The sequence below is a fragment of the Strix uralensis genome, chromosome 23, assembly GCF_047716275.1.
Source record: "Strix uralensis isolate ZFMK-TIS-50842 chromosome 23, bStrUra1, whole genome shotgun sequence".
In the NCBI taxonomy this organism is placed as follows: Eukaryota; Metazoa; Chordata; class Aves; order Strigiformes; family Strigidae; genus Strix; species Strix uralensis.
In genome coordinates, this window is record NC_133994.1 from 8,539,010 (window position 1) to 8,560,085 (window position 21,076).

General features: G+C 63.9%; 2 protein-coding genes across 7 annotated transcripts in view; both read right to left on the bottom strand.

Moving 5' to 3' along the window:
• The window catches only part of USP48 (ubiquitin specific peptidase 48), a 31,163-nt gene extending 28,675 nt beyond the window's left edge, over positions 1–2,488 (bottom strand). For 3 of the 4 annotated variants that reach the window (XR_012632056.1, XM_074893026.1, XM_074893024.1), the window contains exons 1-4: positions 2,284–2,488; positions 1,517–1,637; positions 1,121–1,277; positions 117–244 (exon numbers count right to left, since the gene is read on the bottom strand). Coding sequence is in view for 3 of the 4 variants with exons in the window: in XM_074893026.1 (XP_074749127.1) it covers positions 117–244; positions 1,121–1,277; positions 1,517–1,637; positions 2,284–2,417 (540 nt within the window). In the remaining variant the exon portion in view is untranslated. The remainder of the gene's footprint in view (positions 1–116; positions 245–1,120; positions 1,278–1,516; positions 1,638–2,283) is intronic. The other variant, XM_074893025.1, reaches the window with a different exon arrangement.
• Positions 2,489–3,261: 773 nt separating this feature from the next.
• Positions 3,262–21,076, bottom strand: part of HSPG2 (heparan sulfate proteoglycan 2) — a 45,933-nt gene continuing 28,118 nt past the window's right edge. For all 3 annotated transcript variants that reach the window (XM_074892999.1, XM_074893000.1, XM_074892998.1), the window contains 42 exons: positions 20,744–20,882; positions 20,456–20,607; positions 19,808–19,946; positions 19,452–19,609; positions 18,964–19,102; positions 18,731–18,882; positions 18,496–18,634; positions 18,264–18,415; positions 18,042–18,180; positions 17,806–17,957; positions 17,583–17,721; positions 17,351–17,502; positions 17,129–17,267; positions 16,894–17,037; positions 16,685–16,819; positions 16,256–16,437; positions 15,983–16,175; positions 15,713–15,892; positions 14,172–14,432; positions 13,892–14,087; positions 13,713–13,810; positions 12,740–13,006; positions 12,551–12,663; positions 12,313–12,460; positions 12,105–12,221; positions 11,765–11,849; positions 11,534–11,678; positions 11,354–11,453; positions 11,156–11,265; positions 10,971–11,079; positions 10,797–10,895; positions 9,532–9,753; positions 8,497–8,729; positions 8,216–8,393; positions 6,139–6,261; positions 5,990–6,043; positions 5,801–5,876; positions 5,610–5,688; positions 5,430–5,500; positions 5,241–5,324; positions 5,070–5,173; positions 3,262–3,717 (listed from right to left, as the gene is read on the bottom strand). In XM_074892999.1, the coding sequence (XP_074749100.1) occupies positions 3,554–3,717; positions 5,070–5,173; positions 5,241–5,324; positions 5,430–5,500; positions 5,610–5,688; positions 5,801–5,876; positions 5,990–6,043; positions 6,139–6,261; positions 8,216–8,393; positions 8,497–8,729; positions 9,532–9,753; positions 10,797–10,895; positions 10,971–11,079; positions 11,156–11,265; positions 11,354–11,453; positions 11,534–11,678; positions 11,765–11,849; positions 12,105–12,221; positions 12,313–12,460; positions 12,551–12,663; positions 12,740–13,006; positions 13,713–13,810; positions 13,892–14,087; positions 14,172–14,432; positions 15,713–15,892; positions 15,983–16,175; positions 16,256–16,437; positions 16,685–16,819; positions 16,894–17,037; positions 17,129–17,267; positions 17,351–17,502; positions 17,583–17,721; positions 17,806–17,957; positions 18,042–18,180; positions 18,264–18,415; positions 18,496–18,634; positions 18,731–18,882; positions 18,964–19,102; positions 19,452–19,609; positions 19,808–19,946; positions 20,456–20,607; positions 20,744–20,882 (5,961 nt within the window). In that variant the 3' untranslated portion in view covers positions 3,262–3,553. The remainder of the gene's footprint in view (positions 3,718–5,069; positions 5,174–5,240; positions 5,325–5,429; positions 5,501–5,609; positions 5,689–5,800; positions 5,877–5,989; positions 6,044–6,138; positions 6,262–8,215; positions 8,394–8,496; positions 8,730–9,531; positions 9,754–10,796; positions 10,896–10,970; positions 11,080–11,155; positions 11,266–11,353; positions 11,454–11,533; positions 11,679–11,764; positions 11,850–12,104; positions 12,222–12,312; positions 12,461–12,550; positions 12,664–12,739; positions 13,007–13,712; positions 13,811–13,891; positions 14,088–14,171; positions 14,433–15,712; positions 15,893–15,982; positions 16,176–16,255; positions 16,438–16,684; positions 16,820–16,893; positions 17,038–17,128; positions 17,268–17,350; positions 17,503–17,582; positions 17,722–17,805; positions 17,958–18,041; positions 18,181–18,263; positions 18,416–18,495; positions 18,635–18,730; positions 18,883–18,963; positions 19,103–19,451; positions 19,610–19,807; positions 19,947–20,455; positions 20,608–20,743; positions 20,883–21,076) is intronic.

Sequence of the window (21,076 nt, forward strand, 5' to 3'; positions counted from 1 at the left end):
CTGTTGTGTTTCTCCGAGCAGCAGAACCCAGCTCAGAGATGTTAAAATAACATAAAAGGGCAGTTTCATGCTGCTTTAAAGAAGGTAATCACTCGAGGAGCGCGCCTCAAACCTACCTGCTGCTGCCCGGTGTCCAAGCCCAGTGCTTTGACGAAGCCAGAGGGATCGATGTATCGCCTTTTGCTGTTCTGCAGCAAGGCAAACAAGTACTGGAGGTGTTCACAAATGGTCTGAGGTTCATAGTCTAGTAAAAACAACAAGTTGCACAGGTTACAGCAAGTAATTTCAGGCAAGAGATAATTGTTCCGAGTAATTTGCTCGTTCTTCCTTCGTACAGGTAAATTTAACGATTAGAAACGGTATGTTTTTCAAAGCTGTTTTAAATTATCACGAGATCTGAAGAGGTTCATGTCAGTGATGACAGCAAAGTCCCAGCACAGACCAAATATAGAATCAGTTAGGTTGGAAAAGACCCTTAAGGTCACCGAGTCCAACTGGAAGTATCCCTCAGTGCCAAGCATGAGCTGTGAGCGAAGAGTTTAAGCAGCGTGCACCGACTACCCCGTAGCAACAGCTTATTTTTTACTCGAAACGGTGAAACGCCATTTAAAAATACCACAAAAACTGGAACAGAAGAATTCAGGGGCCGCCCTGACCCAGAGCGCACCTACAGCGCCGTACCATACCTCACCAGAGGCTGTCACGTCCACTGTGCAGGCAACTGGGAGCCTCATTCGTACCGGGGACCCAAATTTTCATCCTCCTCTGGGATGAGTGTGGCCCCACAGTAGCACAGATCAGCCCCAACCCACATGCTTCCACCATCATTAAAGTGGGAACCAGTTTGGGGAGCAGCCCGGCAAGAAACAAACGCAAATCAGATTTTTTCAACCAGATCAGATCACTCGCGATTTAAGAAACAACTTGGATAAAGGTTGGTTTGTTCCCAAAAGCTGGGTGAGGGACTCAAAAACAACGGCGTGGCGATTGGATGAGCGGCTGTAGCTTCACCCATCAACTCTCCCAATAAACATTATCCCAAAGCTGACGCCAACATGAAAAATTCTAGGAGAAAATGAGCAAAACCACTGCCATTTGCAGCTGACGAACTTTCACCCACCTTTGTCTTTCGGGATGCCCTCTCCGGCCACGTACTCGCTGCAGGTGCTGGGACACAAGTAAAGGGCTTGCCGGAGCTCCAAGTTAAGAAACCACATCTGCAAGAAAGTGTTCACGTAGCACGTGGCGCCGAGGTTCGTTAAGCCCACGAACGCGTTCTGGCGTAAGAGAGAAAGCAACAGTCGTCACTCGCCGCTGCGGAGGAGCAAGCGGAAATCCAGCAGTTGGGGCGGCCGCTTTAAGGCTGTTTGTCGGAAAAACGCCGCTCCGGCATCACACAAACAGCCACGTCCCAAACTCCCCGGCTACAGGGGGGACACGAGGTGTCACCTCCCCTCGTCCCCATCTTCCCCTGGGGACCAGGAAGGGCAGGGGATGCTTCTGAGGGGAGCGATACCTTCTTACGGCGCTCATAGTTGGGGTCATCAATGTTGTGGAAGCTGTTCTCGTCGATCTCTCCCAGCCACACGTGCTCCCCGATGCCCACCAGACAGTTGGGGTTCCCCCGGCAGTTCCTCCTGTAGAGCCAGCACCGGCCCCAAACTGTCACCCCCGCGGAAGGGACGCTGTTGTCCCTTGGGGGGGTGGGGGAATGTAATCGTGGGGGATGAGGACAACGAGGGGGACCCCATAATGTTAAACAGAGTGACCAGAGTGAGACACAGGTCCCCCCCAAAACAGTGGTTATGGATGAACAAGGAGATGGAGGACTGGGGGGGGGGGGAAAGGGGGATCCCAGGGAAGAGTACAGGACCTAGGGAGGTCCCCTGCATCTGGGGAGACAGGCAGGGAGAAGGGGTCCCCCACAACGCGGGGTGGGCCCCCTACATCTGGGAAGCCAGGCAGGGAGACCCCCCACAACCCTGGGGAATGGGGGTCCCAAACAACTGAATATGGGGGGTCCCCATCGACCCTGAGTGACCCACAAAGCGCGGTGTGCTTCCCCAACCTCACGGGACGGAGGAGGAACGTGGGGTCCCCCCAGCCCTGGGGGGCGAGGGGCCCAGAGAAGGGACCGGGGGAGCCCCCAGACCCTCAAATAGGGGGTGGAGGAGAGGTTTGGGGTCCCCTACAGCCCTAAGGGAGCAGATATGGGGCGGGGGGGAGGCAGCGGGCCGCCCGGCGAGGGGAGAGGACCCGTGGGGAGGGAAGGGCCGGCGGTACCGGCAGGCGCCGCGCTGGCAGGGCTCCAGCCGGACGCGGTAGGCCGCTTCGATGTGCTCCTGCGCCACCGCCTCGGGCGGCACCGTCTCGGTCCAGCGCCACGCCGCTTTCTCCAGCTGCAGCCGCGGCGCCATCGCCGCCGCCACCGCCGCCGCCTCCTCCGGCCCGGGCCTGCCCCGGCCCCGGCCCACGGCCCCGGCCCACAGCCCCGGCCCGGTCCCGCCCGGTCCCACCCGGCCCCTCCCGCTGCCGCCGCCGCCGCCGCCGCCGTCAAGGCCAGTGACGTCACAAGCGCGACGCCCAGACGGGCGCGAGGCGCTGACGCCAACGGGCTGCGACGCGCGACGCGCCGGGGGCGGGGCCTGAGGGGGGCGGCTCCTGGCGGCGGGAGCGGAGCGAACGGCTGGGGAGGGGTGTGCGGGTGTCCGCAACCCCTGCACCCCCCTGCACCCCTATACCGCAACCCCTGCACCCCCCTGCACGCCCCCGCACCCCCATACCGCACCCCCTGCACCCCCCCGCACCCCCATACCGTAACCCCGAACCCACACCCCCCAGCAACCCCCATACCCCCCCATCCCATACCCCCCCCGCACCCCCATACCATAACCCCTCCATACCATACATCCCAGACCCCTATACTGCACCCCCATACCATACCCCCCCATACCATAACCCCCCGAACCCCCCCACACCCCAGCAACCCCCATTCCCCCCCACCATACCCCCCTGCACCCCAATACCATAACCCTTCCATACCCCTGGACCCCCAGACCATTGCCCCCCCATACCATAACCCCCCCCCGCACCCCACCGCTCATACCATACCCCCCCATACCATAACGCCCCATACCCTAACCCCCCATAGCACCCCACCACCCATACCATACCCCCCCATAGCACCCCACCACTCATACCATACCCCCCCCCCCTTGCACCCCACCCCCGGCGCAGCCCCCCCAGACACGGCAGCCGCGCTGGTTGTCTCTCTCCTTTAATAGCTGTCCCCGCGGGGGGTCCCCGCCAGCACCCCGATTGTCCCTCGCGCCCCCACCCCGCTGCCACCCTAGGGGGGGGACCCAGGCGGCCCGGCCGTCCCGGCACAGTTTCAGGGGGCCGGTGGGGAGGGGGGTGTAAACATTTTTGGGGGTCCCGGCCCCCCCCCCGGAGTCACCCCGGGGCAGCAAAGCACCGTTTCCTCCTGGCTTTTTTTTTTTTTTTGGAAAAGAATAAAATTGACCAAATTCCCCCCAAAATATATTTGGGGGGGTTAGGAGGGGCAGGGGGGGGCGGGGGACCCCCCCACCGCGCCGTGCCGCAGGTCGATGGGGTGTCGGGGGGCCCCGGCGGACGCCAGCGCCAGCCCCCGCAGGCACCCGGTGATGCCGGAGGTGAACTTGCCGGCCGTCAGGCTGCGGGGCTCCGGGGCACCGCCTGCGCGGGGACACGGCGGGGGGTGGGGGACCCAGCTGGGCTCGCCCGGTGGCCTGTCCTGGGTCACCTGCCCACGTCCCAGCCCACATCCCATCCCATGTCCCATCAGCTGTTCCCACCCCATGTCTGCTCCGTGGTCCCATCTCGTGTCCATCCCATGTCCCATCCTGTGTCCCACATGACCCATCCCATGTCCCACCATGTGTCCCATCTCATGTCCATCCCATGTCCCATCCTGTGTCCCACATGACCCATCTCATGTCCCACCATGTGTCCCACCTCATGTCCATCCCATGTCCCATCCTGTGTCCCACATGACCCATCCCATGTCCCACCATGTGTCCCATCTCATGTCCATCCCATGTCCCATCCTGTGTCCCACATGACCCATCTCATGTCCCACCATGTGTCCCACCTCATGTCCATCCCATGTCCCATCCTGTGTCCCACATGACCCATCCCATGTCCCACCATGTGTCCCATCTCATGTCCATCCCATGTCCCATCCTGTGTCCCACGTGTCCCATCTCATGTCCCACCATGTGTCCCACCTCATGTCCATCCCATGTCCCATCCTGTGTCCCACGTGTCCCATCTCATGTCCCACCATGTGTCCCACCTCATGTCCATCCCATGTCCCATCCTGTGTCCCACATGACCCATCCCATGTCCCACCATGTGTCCCATCTCATGTCCATCCCATGTCCCATCCTGTGTCCCACGTGTCCCATCCCATGTCCCACCATGTGTCCCACCTCATGTCCATCCCATGTCCCACCATGTGTCCCATCCTGTGTCCCATCCCCTGTCCCATCCAGTTTCCATCCCGTATCCCATCCCATGTCCCACCATCTGTCCCATCTCATGTCCACCCCATGTCCCATCCCGTGGCCATCCTGTGCCCTGTCCCATCATGTGTCCCCTTCCCATGCCCATCCTGTGTCCCATCCCGTGTCTCACCTCATGTCCCACCCTGTGCCCTCCCCATGTCCATCCCGCATCCTCTCCCACGTTCCACCATGTGTCCCCTTCCCATGTCCCCATCCCATCTAGTGTCCATCCCATGTTCTACCCCATGTCCCCTCCTGTGTCCTCCCCTGGGTCCCATCCCAAGTCCCATCATGTCACCCCTCCCATGGGCCATCCTGTGCCCTGTCCCATGTCCTGTGTCCCATCCCATGTCCCCTCCTGTGTTCCACCATCCGTCCCACCCCTGTCCCAGCCCATGTCCCATCCAGTTTCCATCCCATGTCCCATCCCCTGTCCCATCCCGTGTCCCACCCTGTGTCCCATCCCGTGTCCATCCCATGTCCCACCCTGTGCCCCCCCGTGTCCCCCAGGTGCCACCATACCCACGTAGACGTTGCCCTGGGTGTTGGCCATGATGTTGGCTCCTGGTGACTCTCCACTCACCGGCTCCTCCCCATCCACTTGCAGCCACCCGCGCCGGCCCTCTCTGCACAGCACCCATCAGCACCCGCACCCCGACCCCCACCCCGACCCCCGCCCTGACCCCCACCCACCTTGTCACCATCACCCGGTGCCACTCCCCATCGTTGATGGGGTCTTCGGAGACGATCGTGGCCTCGCCACTGCCCAGCTGGTAGCTGCAGGGGTGACGTGGGCTCAGCACAGGGAGCACCCTTGGGCGGCACGAGGCACCCTTGGGTGGCACAGAGCACCCTTGGGTGACACCAGGTCCCCCCGCTCACCTGAACACCAGGTGCCCATCCTTCAAGCCGAGACCAATGAAATCTTTGGCTTTGCCACCCTCGCTGGGCTCCTGTGGGCGCAGCGGGGCGGTGAGCGGGGCGGGGGGCACCCTGACCCCCACCCTAACGGGGGGTCAGCACCCCGGTCCCCTCCCCGGCGGTGCCCCGTGCCCCGCTCACCGCCCCGTGCCACAGCAGCAGCCCGTCGGCGCTGCCCGTCCGCAGCTCCAGCTCGATGGCTTCGGGCGCCTCGGGGGGGCTGCAAGGAGAGGGGGCACAGCTCGGTGGGTGCAGCACCCTGGGGGGGGCGCAGCACCCCGGGCAGGGGGCAGTGGCACGGGTGGGGGTGCCCCGTCCCCGGTGTCACTCACCCACGGGGAAAGAGGTGACCGGGCAGGGCCAGGTAGGAGCCGTCCCGGAAAGCGGCGCTGAACTGTCCAGGGGCGTCTGTGGGGAGGAAGAGGAGGGTGAGGGGGGGTGAGGGGGGGCCACACGCAGCTGCCATCCCCGCGGCACAGCTTTTGGGTGCAAAAAGGGGGAAAATGGAGCCGGGGACTTACCACCTCCCCCGCTGCCTTCCTGCCAGTCCTGCTCCAGCTCCGCCAGCGCCAAGCCTGTGGGCGAAGCGGGGTTAGGGACAGGGCGGCCCGTGTCCCCCCCCACCCCCCCGCTGTGTCCCCAAAGTGTCCCCAAGTGTCCCCCCGCTCACTGTGCTGGCAGTAGGGGCCGGTGTAGCCCTGCGGGCAGAGGCAGGCGTTGCCCTTGCAGGTGCCGCCGTGCAGGCAGGGGTTGTGGTGCAGGCAGCGGTCCTCCTCCCGCTCGCAGCGCGGCCCTGGGGACACGGAGGGGGACACCGGGTGACGCCAGGGTGCTCAGACACCCCTCGCACCCCCAGAGCACGCTCGCACCCGCGTGCAAACACACCCGCGCGTGAACACGCGCGCGGCGGAGGCACCCACGTGCAAACTGCACCCGGCGCAGAGCACGCGCGCGTGCGAGAGGCACAACCGCACGGCACGCGCGTGGCAGATGCACACGTGCGCACACGCGACGCGCACACGTGTGCACAGCACGTGGCCGGCGCGTGCCCGCAGCACACACTGCGCGGACATGTGCGGCAGATGCACCCGCTTGCACGCCGCATGCGTGCACACACAGCGCACGTGCATCTGCAGCACACGTACGTGCACAGGGCACATGCATGCACAACACACACGTGCACATGTACATGTGCAGTGCACACGCCTGCACAACACACACAGGCACATGTGCACCCACAGTGCACACGCATGATGCATGCACAGCACATGTGTGCACTGCACAGATGCACACACAGGGCACACGCATGCACAACATGCATGTGCACACATACATGTACGGCACGTGTGTGCACCACACAGAGGCATGCAGAGGGCACATGCATGCACAGCACATGTGCACGCACACACGCACAGTGCACACGCATGATGCATGCACAGCACATGTGTGCACTGCACAGATGCACACAACAGGCACACGCATGCACCACACACATGTGCACACATACACATGCAGTGCACATGCATGCACAATCCACATATGCACACATGCATGTACAGCATGTATGTGCACTGCACAGGTGCATGCAGAGGGCACACGCATGCACAGCACATGCATGCACACATACACACAGTGCACATGCATGATGCACGCAGAGGGCACACGCATGCACAACACATGTGCACAGATACATGTACGGCACGTGTGTGCACCGCACAGATGCATGCAGAGGGCCCACGCGTGCACAACACACATGTGCACACATACATGCACAGTGCACGTGCATGCACAACACACACGTGTGCACACATATGTGTATGGCACATGTATGCACTGCACAGATGCATGCAGAGGGCACATGCATGCAAGCACACATGCACGCACACACGCACAGTGCACACACATGATACATGCACAGCACATGTGTGCACTGCACAGATGCACACACAGGGCACACGCATGCACAACACACACGTGCACACATACACACAGTGCACACGCATGATGCACGCAGCGGGCACACACATGCACAACACATGTGCACAGATACATGTATGGCACGTGTGTGCACCGCACAGATGCATGCAGAGGGCACACGCATGCACAGCATACACGTGCACACATGCACGCACAGTACACACGCATGCACAGCACACACATATATGCACAGGGCACACACATGCACAACACACATGTGCACATGTATGGCATGTGTGTGCACCACACAGATGCATGCAGAGGGCACACGCATGCACAGCACACGTGTGCACACATACATGCACAGTGCACACGCATGCACAACACAGATGTGTGCACACATACGTGTATGGCACATGTATGCACTGCACAGATGCATGCAGAGGGCACACGCATGCACAACATGTGCACAGATACATGTATGGCACGTGTGTGCACCACACAGATGCATGCAGAGGGCACACGCACGCACAACATGCACGTGCACACATACATGTACGGCATGTGTGTGCACCGCACAGATGCATGCAGAGGGCCCACACACAACACACACGTGCACCCATCCACGCCCAGAGCACGTGCACACACAACACGCGGCACATGTGTTTCCCAGCGCACACGCTCCCGCTCCCAGTGCCCACGCTCGCACACGTGTACACACGCAGCGCACACACGCGTGCCCGGCACGCTCCATCCGCGGCGCACATGCGTGCGCACGCTTACAGGCACGTGTGCAAACCACACACGCGTGTGAGCGCCCCCCGACTCACCGCTGAAGCCGGGGGGGCAGAGGCAGCGGTAGGCGGGGGGGCCGGCGGGCAGGGGCAGGCAGCGGCCCCCGTGCAGGCAGGGAGCGGGCAGGCAGGGCGAGCTCTGCCGGCACTGCCCCACGCCGCGGCTCCGCACGAAGCTGTAGGACAAATCCACCTTCTTCCCATTGATGGACACCTGGGGGGACACCACGGGGAGGGGGGGTCAACCTCTGTCCCCCCCCCCCCGCTGCCGCCGAGGGGACCCACGTGTCCGGGATGGGGTGTGGGGGGGGGCTCACCTCTCCGATGCAGCCGCGGAAGGAAGCGTTGGTTGGGGGGCGCAGGGGGGGCTCGGTGCCCCCCAAGTAAAGGGGGGAGCGGAGGTTGAGGCCTTGGCTCTTGCCGGGCGAGGAGCGTTTCACCGGGGGGGTGTCATCCACCCACAGCGTCCCGTCCTTGTGCACCCGCTCGGCTGTCACCCGGTGCCAGCGGCCAAGTGTCACCGGCTCGGTGCTCCGGAGCACCGCCGGGCCTGTAGGGACGGGATGGTGGCATCAAGGGAGGTCGGGGGACCCCGGGGATGTTGGGGGACCCCGGTGGTGACAGAGGACCCCAGTGACACCAGGGGACCGCACTGATGCCCAGGGACCCTGGTAGTATCTGGGGACCAAAGTGATGCCAGGGGACAGGTGTGGTGTGACAGTGATGCTTGGGGACAATGGCAGTGCCTGGGGACCCCAGGGATGTGGTGCCAGGGGACACCAGTGATGACAGGGTACCCTGGTGACATCTGGGGACCCTGGTGATGCCCAGGGACCCTGGCACTGCCTGGGGATGACAGTGTCACTGAGAGACCCTGGTGATGTGGTGGCAGGGGACCCAAGTGACACTAAGGGACACCAGGGATGCCAAGGGGGACCCCAGTGATGCTCAGGGACCCTGGCAGCACCTGGGGACCCCAGTGAGGCCAAAGGGACCCCAGTGACACCAGGGGACCCCAGTGATGCCCAGGGACCCTGGCAGCACTTGGGGACCCCAGTGAGGCCAAAGGGACCCTGGTGATGACACCAAGGGACCTCGGTGATGCTGGGGGACCCCAATGATGCCAAGGGACCCCAGTAACACCTGGGGACCCCAGCAGTGCCAAGGGACCCGGGTGATGCCTGGGGACCCCAATGACACCAAGGGACCCCAGTCACACTTGGGGACCCCAGTGGCTCCTGCTGCAGCTCGGGGACCCCTATGATGCCAGCGGACCCCAGTGATGCCACCCCACCTCTACCCGGGGTCCCCGGTGCCACCAGCCCTGCCCCAGTGTCACCGTGCCAGCCCACCTGAGCCCAGCTCGTAGCGGAACTCGAGGTGGCCACCGGCCATGGCCAAGGCGACGAAGTCCTCGACGGGGGCGGCTTTGCCGGCGCTGAAGAGCAGGAGCCCGTCGGGTGCCAGCGGCAGGAACTCGGCCTCCACCCGCAGCTCGTGGTGGACGTTGGTGAGGGGCGGGTAGGAGACGAAGGCGCCCGCCTCGCCGAAGGACGGCACGCTCACCGCCTCGCCTGCGGCACCCCCGCGTCAGCGCGCGGCTGGTGGGACCCCCTCCTCCAGCCCCCCGGCGCCCATCTCCCCAGCGTGGTCCCCAGCTCTGAGCCCGTGTCCCCAGGGTGGTCGCCAATCCCCCATCCCCATCATGGCCATCTCCCTGGGATGGCACCCAATGGCCCATCTCCCCAGATGGCACCTAATCCCCTGTCCCCATCCTACCCGTGTCCCCAGGGTGGTCCCCAGCCCCGTGCCCGTCTCCCTGGGATGTTCCCAACCCTCTGCCTGTGTCCTCCAGGGTGGTCCCCAGTCCCATGTCTGTGTCTCAGGGTGGTCCCCAGTCCTGTGCCCACCTGCCTGTGGTGGTCCCCAGCCCCATGCCCCTGTCCCCAGGGTGGTCCCAACCCCATGCCTGTGCCCCAGGGTGGTCCCCAGCCATGTCCCCATGTCCCCAAGGTGGTCTCAGCCATGTTCCCATCTCCTCACTGGTGGTTCCCAGCCCCATGCCTGTGTCCCCAGTGTGATCCCCAGCCATGTCCCCATCTCCCTAGGGTGGTCCCAGTCCTGCACCCATCTCCCTGGGATGGTCCCCACCCCATGCCCATGTCCCCAAGGTTGTCCCAGCCCTGTGCCCATCTCCCCAGGGTGGTTCCAGCCCTGCACCCATCTCCCCATGGTGGTCCCCAACCCTATGCCTGTGTCCCCAGGGTGGTCCCCAGCCATGTCCCCATCTCCCCAGGGTGGTCCCAGCCCTGTGCCTATCTCCCTGGGACGGTCCCCACCCCACGCTCATGTCCCCAGGGTGGTCCCCAGTCATGTCCCCATGTTCCCAAGGTGGTCCCCAGCCCCATGCCTGTGTCCCCAGGGTGGTCCCCAGCCATGTCCCCATCTCCCCATGGTGGTCCCCAGCCTCATGCTTGTGTCCCCACGGTGGTGCCAACCCCATGCCTGTGTCCCCAGGGTGGTCCCAGTCCTGCACCCATCTCCCTGGAACGGTCCCCACCCTATGCCCATGTCCCCAGGGTGCTGCCAGCCCTGTCCCCGTGTCCCTGTGGCTCACCCTCGGTGCACCGTTCCCCAGCCTTGCCCAGGTGGCAGCGGCAGGTATAGCCCTGCCCGTCCGGCCGGTTGACGCAGGTGGCATCAGCCCCGCATGCCTCTGTAGGGTGACAAGCGATGAGCACCCATCCAGGGAGGGACATTGGGGTGACATCCCCAAGGGACAGGCACCCACCTGGGTGACAATGCAAAGCCTGCGAGTACTCGCAGTTGCTGCCGGTGAAGCCGTGGGGACAGCGGCAGATGTAGGTGCCACTCTCAGCATCCTGGCACACGCCACCATTCTGGGGAGGGGAGGGGTGACATGGGTGTCAGAGATGGGTGGGGATGGGTGGGCATCACCCCTCACCCCATCCTCACCTGGCACGGCCGGTCCTGGCACGTGGGACAACTGGTGACACCGTGAGCCTGCAGGTCCATGTCCCCAAAGGCCACCTCCTCCCCTTGGATGCGGAGCTGGCGCACGCAGCCTGCGGAGGGATGGAGATGTGGGGGCGTGTGGGGGGGTGACACGATGCTCAGCGCCCCACCGATGCCCCCCCAAAACCCATCACTCACCCATAAAACCACGGCTGAGCCCCGTCTTAGCCACGGCACCAAAATCGGGGTACCCCCCCAGGTACAGCTCCTCGTTCAGATCCAGCCCTTGAAACTTCCCCTGCGGGCACAAGTGGGTGGGCACCACCTCCAGCACCCTGACCCCCACCCAATACACATCAACCCTCCCCTAAAAAATACCTGGGAGGTCCCGTTAATGGGGGGGTGCCCGTCCAGCGCCAGCGAACCCCGCGTGAGGTTGCGGAGGAGGCGGACGGTGTGGTACTCGCCCAACCGCAGCGGCGTCGGGTGCCGGATGGTGGCCATGCCCGAACCGGCGTCAAACCTTATTTTTTGGGGGGTACAATAGGTGTGGGTGGGTGCTAGCACCCACCTGCCCCACCCTCTCCAGCACCCACTCATGGCTCTCACCTAAATTCGGGGCGGCCGCCCACCAAACCAAAGGAGATGAAGTCGGCGCCGCTGGTTTTCCTCTGCCCGTTGTAGAGGAGAAGCCCTGTGGAGTGGCAGTGGGTCAGGCAGGATGGTGCCCACCCTGGGTCGGGGTGGGGGGGGGCACATCCTAGGGGACCCCAAAATACCCCCAGGATGGAGGAGAAACCCCTCCATAAGTTGGGGGGGGCTTAGTTGAATAGAGGAGAGTTAGAGGAGGGAGAGGGGAGGGTGGAGGGAGAGTGAAGGGAGGAGGAAACGATGGAGGGGACATGGGGGGGGACACATGGGGGGACACGGGGGTCCCGTTGGCGCTCACCATCAGCAGCATCAGGTCGGAAGGTGATGAGGATCTCAAACCTCTTGTAGGCGTCCTTGATGGTGGGCAGGGGGAGGAAGGAGCGGGGCGTCTGCCCGAAATAGGGGACCAGGCGATCTGCGGGGATGGGGGGGTCAGGAGGGGTGGGGGTACATCGCCCCCCCCCGACCCTCTCCGTCCATCTGTCCATCTGTCCATCCGTCCTCACCTCGGACCTTGAGGACGTAGTAAGCTGTCTCCTGGCCGCGGCGGTTGGCGGCAGCGCAGGCGTAGACGCCGGCGTCCTCGTGGTGCACGGCCGGCAGCGTCAGGATGTTCCCCTCCACCCTGGCACCCGCTGGCAGCTCCCCCTCCAGCTGCGGCAGAGCAGGGTGGGGGGATCAGCACCCATAGGGTGCCCCCCCCCCTCTCCTCTGCACCCCCATCCCTGCATCCCTCCATCTCACCTTGCTCCAGGTGATCTCTGGCACTGGGAAGCCAGATGCCAAGCAGGGCAAAACAGCCGCTGAACCCACCGAGACTTCCTTCACCTCCGGCTGCCCGGTGATTTGGGGGGCGGCTGGGGACACACGGAGGTGTCACCACCCTGCGGTGCCACCGCCCGTGCGTCCCCAGCTCCGTGCCCCCACCCTCACCTTGCACGTGGAGGATGACATGGGACTGGACGGTGCCCACAGCGTTGGTGGCGGTGCAGCGGTACTGCCCGGCGTCCGCCCGTTCTACCCGTTCGATGGTGAGGGTGCCGGCACGGACCAGCACCCCGGGTCGGATACGGCCCCCCACTTTGCTCCAGGTGACGTGGGGACGGGGTTCACCCAAACCCAGGCACTCCAGCTCCACTGCTGTCCCTGCCAGCACTGTCTGCACCGCCGTCCGGATGTTGATCAGGGCCCTGGGGAGAGCTTAGGGGGGACAGCGGGGTTTTGGGGTGCCCCCCGGCATGGGGGAGGCATTGCAGTCCGGGGTGCCAACCGGAGGAGTGAGAGATGGGGAGAAACGAGGTGCTCATGGGCATGGGGAGACCACTGTGGTGGCTGTGGGTATGGAGAGAGATTGGGGGTGTTGAGGTGCCCACGGGCATGGGGAGAGATTGGGGGTATTGGGGTACTCACAGGCATAGGGAGATATGGGGTGCACCACGGTGCTCATGGGTGTGGGGAGAGATGGGGGGTACTGGGGTGCCCGTGGGTGTGGGGACAGATTGAGGGTACTGGGGTGCTCACAGGCATTTGGAGAGACTGGGGGTGTTGGGGTGCCCATGGGCATGGGGAGAAGTGGGGGATACTGGTGTGCCCACAGACATGGGGAGCAGTTGGGGGTATTGGGGTCCCTGTGTGCATGGGGAGAGATTTGGGATACTGGGGTGCCCATGGGTGTTGGGAGAGATGGGGGGGTACCGAGGTGCCCTCAGGTGTGGGGAGAAATGGGGAGTACCAGGGTGCCCATGGGTGTGGGGAGATGGGGGGTCCCAGGGTGCTGATGGACATGAGGGGACGGGTCAGCGGGCACCCCTGGGTTTGGGGAGATGGGGGTTCCCAGGGTGCCAGTGTTCATGGGGGACAGGTCAGGGGGTGCCCGCATCCCCTGGTGCATGGGTGTCACTCCTACCCTGGACGGTGAGGGTGGCCCTGTCCTCCGCCTGCCCGCCTGGGGCGCTGGCCCGGCACACGTACACCCCCTGCGCCCCCCACGCCAGCTCCGGCATCCTGCAGGGACACAGCCGGGGTGTGGGACCCCATGGGGGCGCAGGCAGGGGGGATCCCACTGCCCCATCCCCCTCTCCTTACCGCAGCACCCCATCCCGCACAGTGTGGGTGGGGGGCAGCTCCCCGCCGTCCTTCAGCCACTCCAGACGCGCCCGGGGGTCCCCCGAGACAGTGCAGGCGAATTCGGCAGTGCCACCCACCCCCTTGACAAGGGTCCCCGGCGTCACCCGCACCGTCAAGGGACCACCGCCGGCGTCCCCACCGTCACCAGCGTCACCTGGGCAGGATGCAAAGCCCTGATGGTACCCGGTGGCATGGGCATCCCTGGCGTGCGGCATCCCCGGGGCGGGGCGGGGCTCACCGTGGACAGCCACGCGGGCAAAGGTCTCGGCGGTGCCGACGCGGTTGGTGACGAGGCAGCGGTAGGTGCCGGCGTCGGCGGGCAGTGCTGGGCTGATGCGGAGGAGGCCGGCGCGGTGGATGACGCGTGCTGAGAGGCTGCCGTTGACCTTGTCCCAAGCGTAGAGCAGTGGCGGGGTGCCGTGGGCCAGGCACTGCACCTGCAGTGCATCACCGGCGCGCACCGCTGTCTCCTCCGGCAGGCTGGTGGCGTACGGCGGCGCTGCGGGGACGGCCGGTACCGTCAGCGCCCGGCAGCGGCCGGGATGGGGCAATGAATGGGTCAACAGGGCAAGGAGATCATTGGTGGGAGGGTGGGGTGGAGATGGATGGACTAGAGATGGATGGATCCACGAGGGAAGGGATGGGTGGAGGAGTTAAGAGATGGAGAGATGGATGTGAGTTGGGCTGGAGAAACAATGGATGGATCCACCAGGAAGGAATGGATGGAGGCGTTTGAGAGGAGATGGAGAGGCGGATGTGAGCTGGGATGGGTGAGCGATGGAAGAAAGGAAGAGATGGATCAATGGATGGATCAATGGATGGATGAGTTTGAGAGGAGATGGAGAGGCGGATGTGAGCTGGGATGGGTGAGCGATGGAAGAAAGGAGGAGATGGATCAATGGATGGATCAATGGATGGAGGAGTTTGAGAGGAGATGGAGAGGCGGATGTGAGCTGGGATGGGTGAGCGATGGAAGGAAGGAAAATGGATCAATGGATGGATGGATGGATCAATGGATGGATGAGTTTGGGAGGAGATGGAGAGATGGGTGTGTGCGGGGATGGATGAGGTGGGTGAATCCACAGGGAAGGGGTGGATGGAGGGGTGTGAGCAGAGATGGAGAGGTGGGTGTGAGGTGGGATGGATGAGCAATAGCTGAATCCGCAGGGAAGGGATGGGTGGAGAAGTTTGAGAGAAGATGGAGAGATGGGCGTGAGCTGGGATGGATGAGAGTTGGATGAATCCACCAGGAAGGGATTGATGGAGGGGTGTGAGGAGATGGAGACGTGGATGTGAGCTGGTACAATGAGTGATGGATGAATCCACAAGGAAAGGGTGGATGGAGAAGTTTGAGAGCTGGGTGTGAGCTGGGATGGACAAGAGATGGATGGGTCCACGAGGAAGAGGCTGATGGAGGGGTGTGAGAGGAGATGGAGCGATGGGTGTGAGCTGGGATGGGTGAGTGATGGATGGATCCATGAACAGGGGATGGATGGAGGAGAGAGCAGTAGCGATGGATGTGCATGGGGACAGGACAAGCGGATGGACACACCCACGGGAAGGGCTGGATGACAGAGCTCGAGAGGAGATGGAGATGAGGATGAGTGCTGGGATGGAGCGAAGATGGATCCACGAGGAAGCGCTGGATGGGAGAGTGGGAATGGCGATGGAGACAGCCACGTGCAGAGGAAGGACAGACAGGATCCAAGGATGGGTGATGGCAACAGTGGAGATGGCAGGAGGGACCCAGGAGCACCCCAACCCCCGCCACCCCCTTACACTCCACGTCGAGGGTGACGAAGACCTCAGCGAAGCCGGCGGGGCTGCTGGCATTGCAGATGTACTGGCCCGAGTCCTGCTGCGCGGCGCGGGGGATGACCAAGGTGCCGTTCACCACCCGGTGCTGCCAGGGCAGGGGTGCCCGCAGCTTCGACCACTCGATCCGGGGTGCCGGTTCACCTACGGGCAACGCAGGTGCCCATCACCGTGGCATCGGGGCGCCGCGGCTGTAGAACCCTCCTCCGCCACCATCCTCCATCCTCCCCGTACCTCTGGCCATGCAGTGCAGCGTGGCCGTGTCCCCGGCCACCACAGTGACGGCAGGCGGCGCGGTGACCTCAGGGGCACCGGGGTGCCGCTGGGCCGTCTCCACGTTGACGTCCACCCGGGCTTGCGCCGAACCCAAGGCGCTGTGTGCTGTGCAGACGTAGGTCCCGGTGTGCTCCGGCTTGGCTGGTGAGAGCTGGTGGAGAGGGGACAGGGTGGGTGGTGAGCCCTGGGCACCAACCGGCGCCCTGCGGCACCCCAGGGTGCCCCGCTGACCTGCAGGATGGCCTGGCTGTCCATGTGCAGCAGCGTTTGGTGCTCCACCTTCTGCCGGGAGCCCAACCGGCTCCAGCGCACCAGCGGCCGTGGTTCACCCCGGCCAAGGCACTCCAGGCTGAGGGATTTGCCTTCCTTCACCGTCACGGGGCCTGGTGGCATCACTGACACCGTGGGGGCACCTGGAGAAGGGGGAGGACATCAGCGTGGGCATGGGGACACCACCACTAAAAACGCTGGCATGGTGATGGGGACACCATCACCCTGGGGGCATCTGGAGCAGGGGGAGGACATCAGCGTGGGGATAGGGACACCACTACTCCAGGAGCACCTGAAGCATGGAGAGGACATGGGGATGAGGACACCACCACGCCGGAGGCATCTGGAGCACATGGGGACAGGGCCAGAGCCACTCCGGCCACCTCGCACCTTGCACCAGGAGGTTGACGACGCTGCTGGCGACACCGAAGCGGTTGGAGGCCACGCAGTGGTAGGCACCCTGGTTGCCCACGTGGGCGCCGGTGATGGAGATGACCGAACCATTGGTGCTGATCTTCACGTTGTCTGGGCAAGAAGGAGCCGTCAACACCAGGGCCACCCTGGGGACCGCACTGGGACCACCCTGGGGACCACCATACCTTGGAGATGTTGGCCAGGTCCCATCCGCCAAGTGACATTGATGGGCCGGGCACCGTCATGGACGCGGCACTTGAAGGTGGCATCCTCGCCCGGTGCCACCGCCATGCTGTGCGGGTCGATGGAGATGATGGGGCTCTGCAGACCTGAAGGGACAAAGGGACAGAGAAGCCACCAGTCACCCATGTCCCCCATCTCCCCCCCCGGCGTCCTCTATCGCCCTGTAGCCGCACTCACGGTAGCTGGAGCTGTCACGGGAGCTGACGGTGACAGCGATGGTGGCCTCACGGGAGACACTGCCTGTGTCTGCCCGGCACACGTACTCCCCTGAATCAGCCACCGAGAGCTGCGACAGCCGCAGGCGGGACCCCGAAACCTGGGGACACAATGGCAGGGTGTGGTGGCATCACCAAGCCACCCATGGCCACTATCCCTCACCCCGCTGGTGTCCCCACCTACCTGATGCTTGGCCGGGAGGGACCCACCACGCTTGTACCAGGTGATGGTGGCCTGTCCCTGGCTGGCCACCACACAGTCCAGGTCCAGGGTCTGTCCCTCGGTGACAGAGGATGCCGAGGACTCGATGCGGATGGGCGGCGTGACGCCGGTGGCTGCGTGGGCAGTGAAGGGTAAATGTCCCCACAGGTCCCTGTCACCCACCAGGACCCACCCCCCAAAGGGTGGCACTCACAGTGGGATGGGTTGGCTCCATCATCGATGGTGACGACAAGGGACGTCTCCTGCGTGACGCCGCTCGATGTCACCCGGCACACGTACTCCCCTGAATCGGCTGCTGTCACCTGGGGGATGCGCAGGCGGGTGCCCGACACCTTGGAGGGGACAATTTGGGGATAAGTCAGCACCAGAGAGCAGGAGACGGGACAAATTTAGAGTGACCCCGCTCTGCGCCCTACCTGGTGGCCGGCGGGCAGGGAGCCACCGCGTTTGTACCATGTCACGGTGGAGGGGCCGGATCCCGCCACCACGCAGTTGAGGTCCAGGATCTGTCCCTCAGCGATGGCCGAGGACAAGGACTCGATGCGGAGGGGCTGGGAGACGCCAGAGGCTGGGGGAGGACAGGGAAAAGGGACATTTGTCACGAAGGTGGCACCCATCTGTCCCCAAGCGCTGCCCTCTTGCTTGCACTCACGGTAATAGGTGCCAGCTCCACCAGGCACGGTGACAATGACAGATGCTTCCTGTGTGACAGTCCCCACGGTCACCCGGCACACGTACTCCCCCGAATCAGCCACCGACACCTGGACAAGGCGCAGGCGGGTCCCTGACACCTGGGGAGGTGACAAGTTGGGGACACATCAGTCTGATGTGGAGCTGTACCCTGCAGGGTGATGCCACCTCCCCAGCGTCCCACCTGGCTGTTGGGGGGCAGAGCCCCCCCACGCCGGTACCAGGTGACGTGGGGGTGACCCTGTCCTGCCACCATGCAGTTGAGGTCCAGGGTCTGTCCTTCGGTGACGGTGGCGGACGAGGTCTCAATTCTCACTGGTGGCGTGACGCCAACGGCTGGGAGTGGCAATGGGGTCAGTAGGGCGGCCACCATGTCCCCATCGTGTCCCCATGTCACCTCCCACCCATCCCAGTACCATAAGAGGAGCCAGCGCCGGTCTGGATGGTGACAATGAGGGACGTCTCATGTGTGACACCGCCTGATGTCACCCGGCACACGTACTCCCCTGAATCAGCCGCTGTCACCTGGGGGATGCGCAGGCGGGTGCCCGATACCTGGGGGAGTGACACACGTGAGAAAGAGGACACAAAGCGCTCAAAACCCCAAAAAATCCCTTTTTCACCCCAAAATGCTTATCTGGTGTCCCCTACCTGGTGTTTGGCTGGGAGGGACCCGCCACGCTTGTACCAGGTGATGGTGGCCTGACCCTGCCTGGCCACGATGCAGTTGAGGTCCAGGGTCTGGCCCTCGGCCACGGAGGAGGACGAGGACTCGATGCGCACCGGGGGGGTGACACCAACAGCTGGGGACAGAGATGGGAGGGTCACCCCAAGGACCGTGGCATGGTCCCCCAGTCCCCTGTCACTTCCTGGTCCCCACTCACGGTAGGCGCTGGCACTGCTGGGCTGGATCGTCACCACGATGGAGATTTCCTTGGTGGTGGCCCCACTGGTCACCCGGCACACGTACTCGCCCGAGTCAGCCGCTGTCACCTGCAGCAGCCGCAGCCGGGAGCCAGACACCTGCGGGAAGGGGACACAGGGGTCACTGGGGCCACTTGAGCTTGCACAAGGCCATCAGCAGTTGTACAGGGCCATCTGGGATTGCACAAGGCCATTCGAGCTTGCACAGGGCCACCTGGGCTTGCATGGAGCCACTTGGGCTTTCATGGGGTCACTTGGGCTTGCATAGGCCACCTGGGCTTATATGGGGCCACCTGGGTATGCATGAGGCCAGCTGGACTTGCATGAGGTCACATGGGCTTGCATGGGGCCACCTGGGCTTGCATGGACCACCTGGGCTTGCATTGCACAGAGCCATGGGTTAACCCCAACCGCCTCCCTTGGAGACATCCCCCTCCATGTCCCCTACCTGGTGCTTGGCCGGGAGGGACCCCCCGCGCTTGTACCAGGTGACGGTGGCCTGTGCGGGGCTGGCGATGACGCAGTTGAGGTCCAGGGTCTGGCCCTCGGCCACAGGGGATGACAAGGACGAGGACTCGATGCGCAGGGGGGTCGTGTTGCCTGGAGCTGGGGACCGAGACGGGTTAGAGACTGTGGCCACCACCACATGTGACCTTCCAAGGGACACCAGGAGCCCAGGAAGCCAGGATGGGCACACCCATGGGTGGCTTCCCCAGGGAGCGATTCATCCCAGACGTGGGGACACTGCAGGGCAGTGCCACCCACCCATGGGTAACGTCCCCCATCCCCCCTGTCCCCACTCACGGTAGGCGCTGGCACTGCTGGGCTGGATTGTCACCATGATGGAGGTTTCCTTGGTGGTGGCCCCGCTGGTCACCCGGCACACGTACTCGCCCGAGTCGGCCGCTGTCACCTGCAGCAGCCGCAGCCGGGAGCCGGACACCTGCGGGTAGGGGACACAGCGGCCATTTGGGCTTTCATGGGGCTTCTGGGGCTTGCACAGGGCCATTTAGGCTTGCACAGGCCACCTGGGCTTGCATGGGGCAACGTGTGCTTACACAAACCACCTCGGCTTCTGTGGGGTCACCCAAGCTTGCATGGGTCTCCTGGGCTTGCACAGGCCACCTGACCTTGCATGGGGCCACTTGAGCTTACATGGGGCCACCTGACCTTGCATAGGCCACCAGAGCTTGCATGGAGCCACTTGAGCTTGCATGGAGCCACTTGAGCTTGCATGGGGCCACCTGACCTTGCATGGGCCACCAGAGCTTGCATGGGGCCACTTGAGCTTGCATGGGGCCACCTGACCTTGCATGGGCCACCAGAGCTTGCATGGGGCCACTTGAGCTTGCATGGGGCCACCTGGTCTTACATGGGCTACTCAGGCTTGCACAGGGCCGTGGGTCAATCCCAACCACCCTCCTTGGGGACATCCCCCTCCATGTCCCCTACCTGGTGCTTGGCCGGGAGGGACCCCCCGCGCTTGTACCAGGTGACGGTGGCCTGTGCGGGGCTGGCGATGACGCAGTTGAGGTCCAGGGTCTGGCCCTCGGCCACGGCGGAGGACGGTGACTCGATGTGCAGAGGGGTCGTGCTGCCGGGCGCTGGGGACCGAGACAAGAGGGTGACACCAGTGACAGCGACAGAGCGCTGCCAGCACGGGCATGTGAGAGCTGGCTCAGTGCCGTGGCACATGGGGAGCCCCCGCTGTGGCACTGTCACCCCCCTGTCCCCACTCACGGTAGGCGCTGGCACTGCTGGGCTGGATTGTCACCATGACAGCAGTTTCCTTGGTGGTGGCCCCGCTGGTCACCCGGCACACGTACTCGCCTGAGTCGGCCGCTGTCACCTGCAGTAGCCGCAGCCGGGAGCCAGACACCTGCGGGGAGGGGACACGGGGGCCATTTGGGCTTCCACGGGGCTGCTGGGGCTTGCATGGGACCATCTGGGCTTGTATGGGGGCCACTGGGCTTGCTCAGACTTGCACAAGCGCCATCTGGGCTTGCATAGAGCCACTTGGGCTTGCAAAAGTGCCAGTTGGGCCTGCATGGGCCACCTGGGCTGACATGGGGC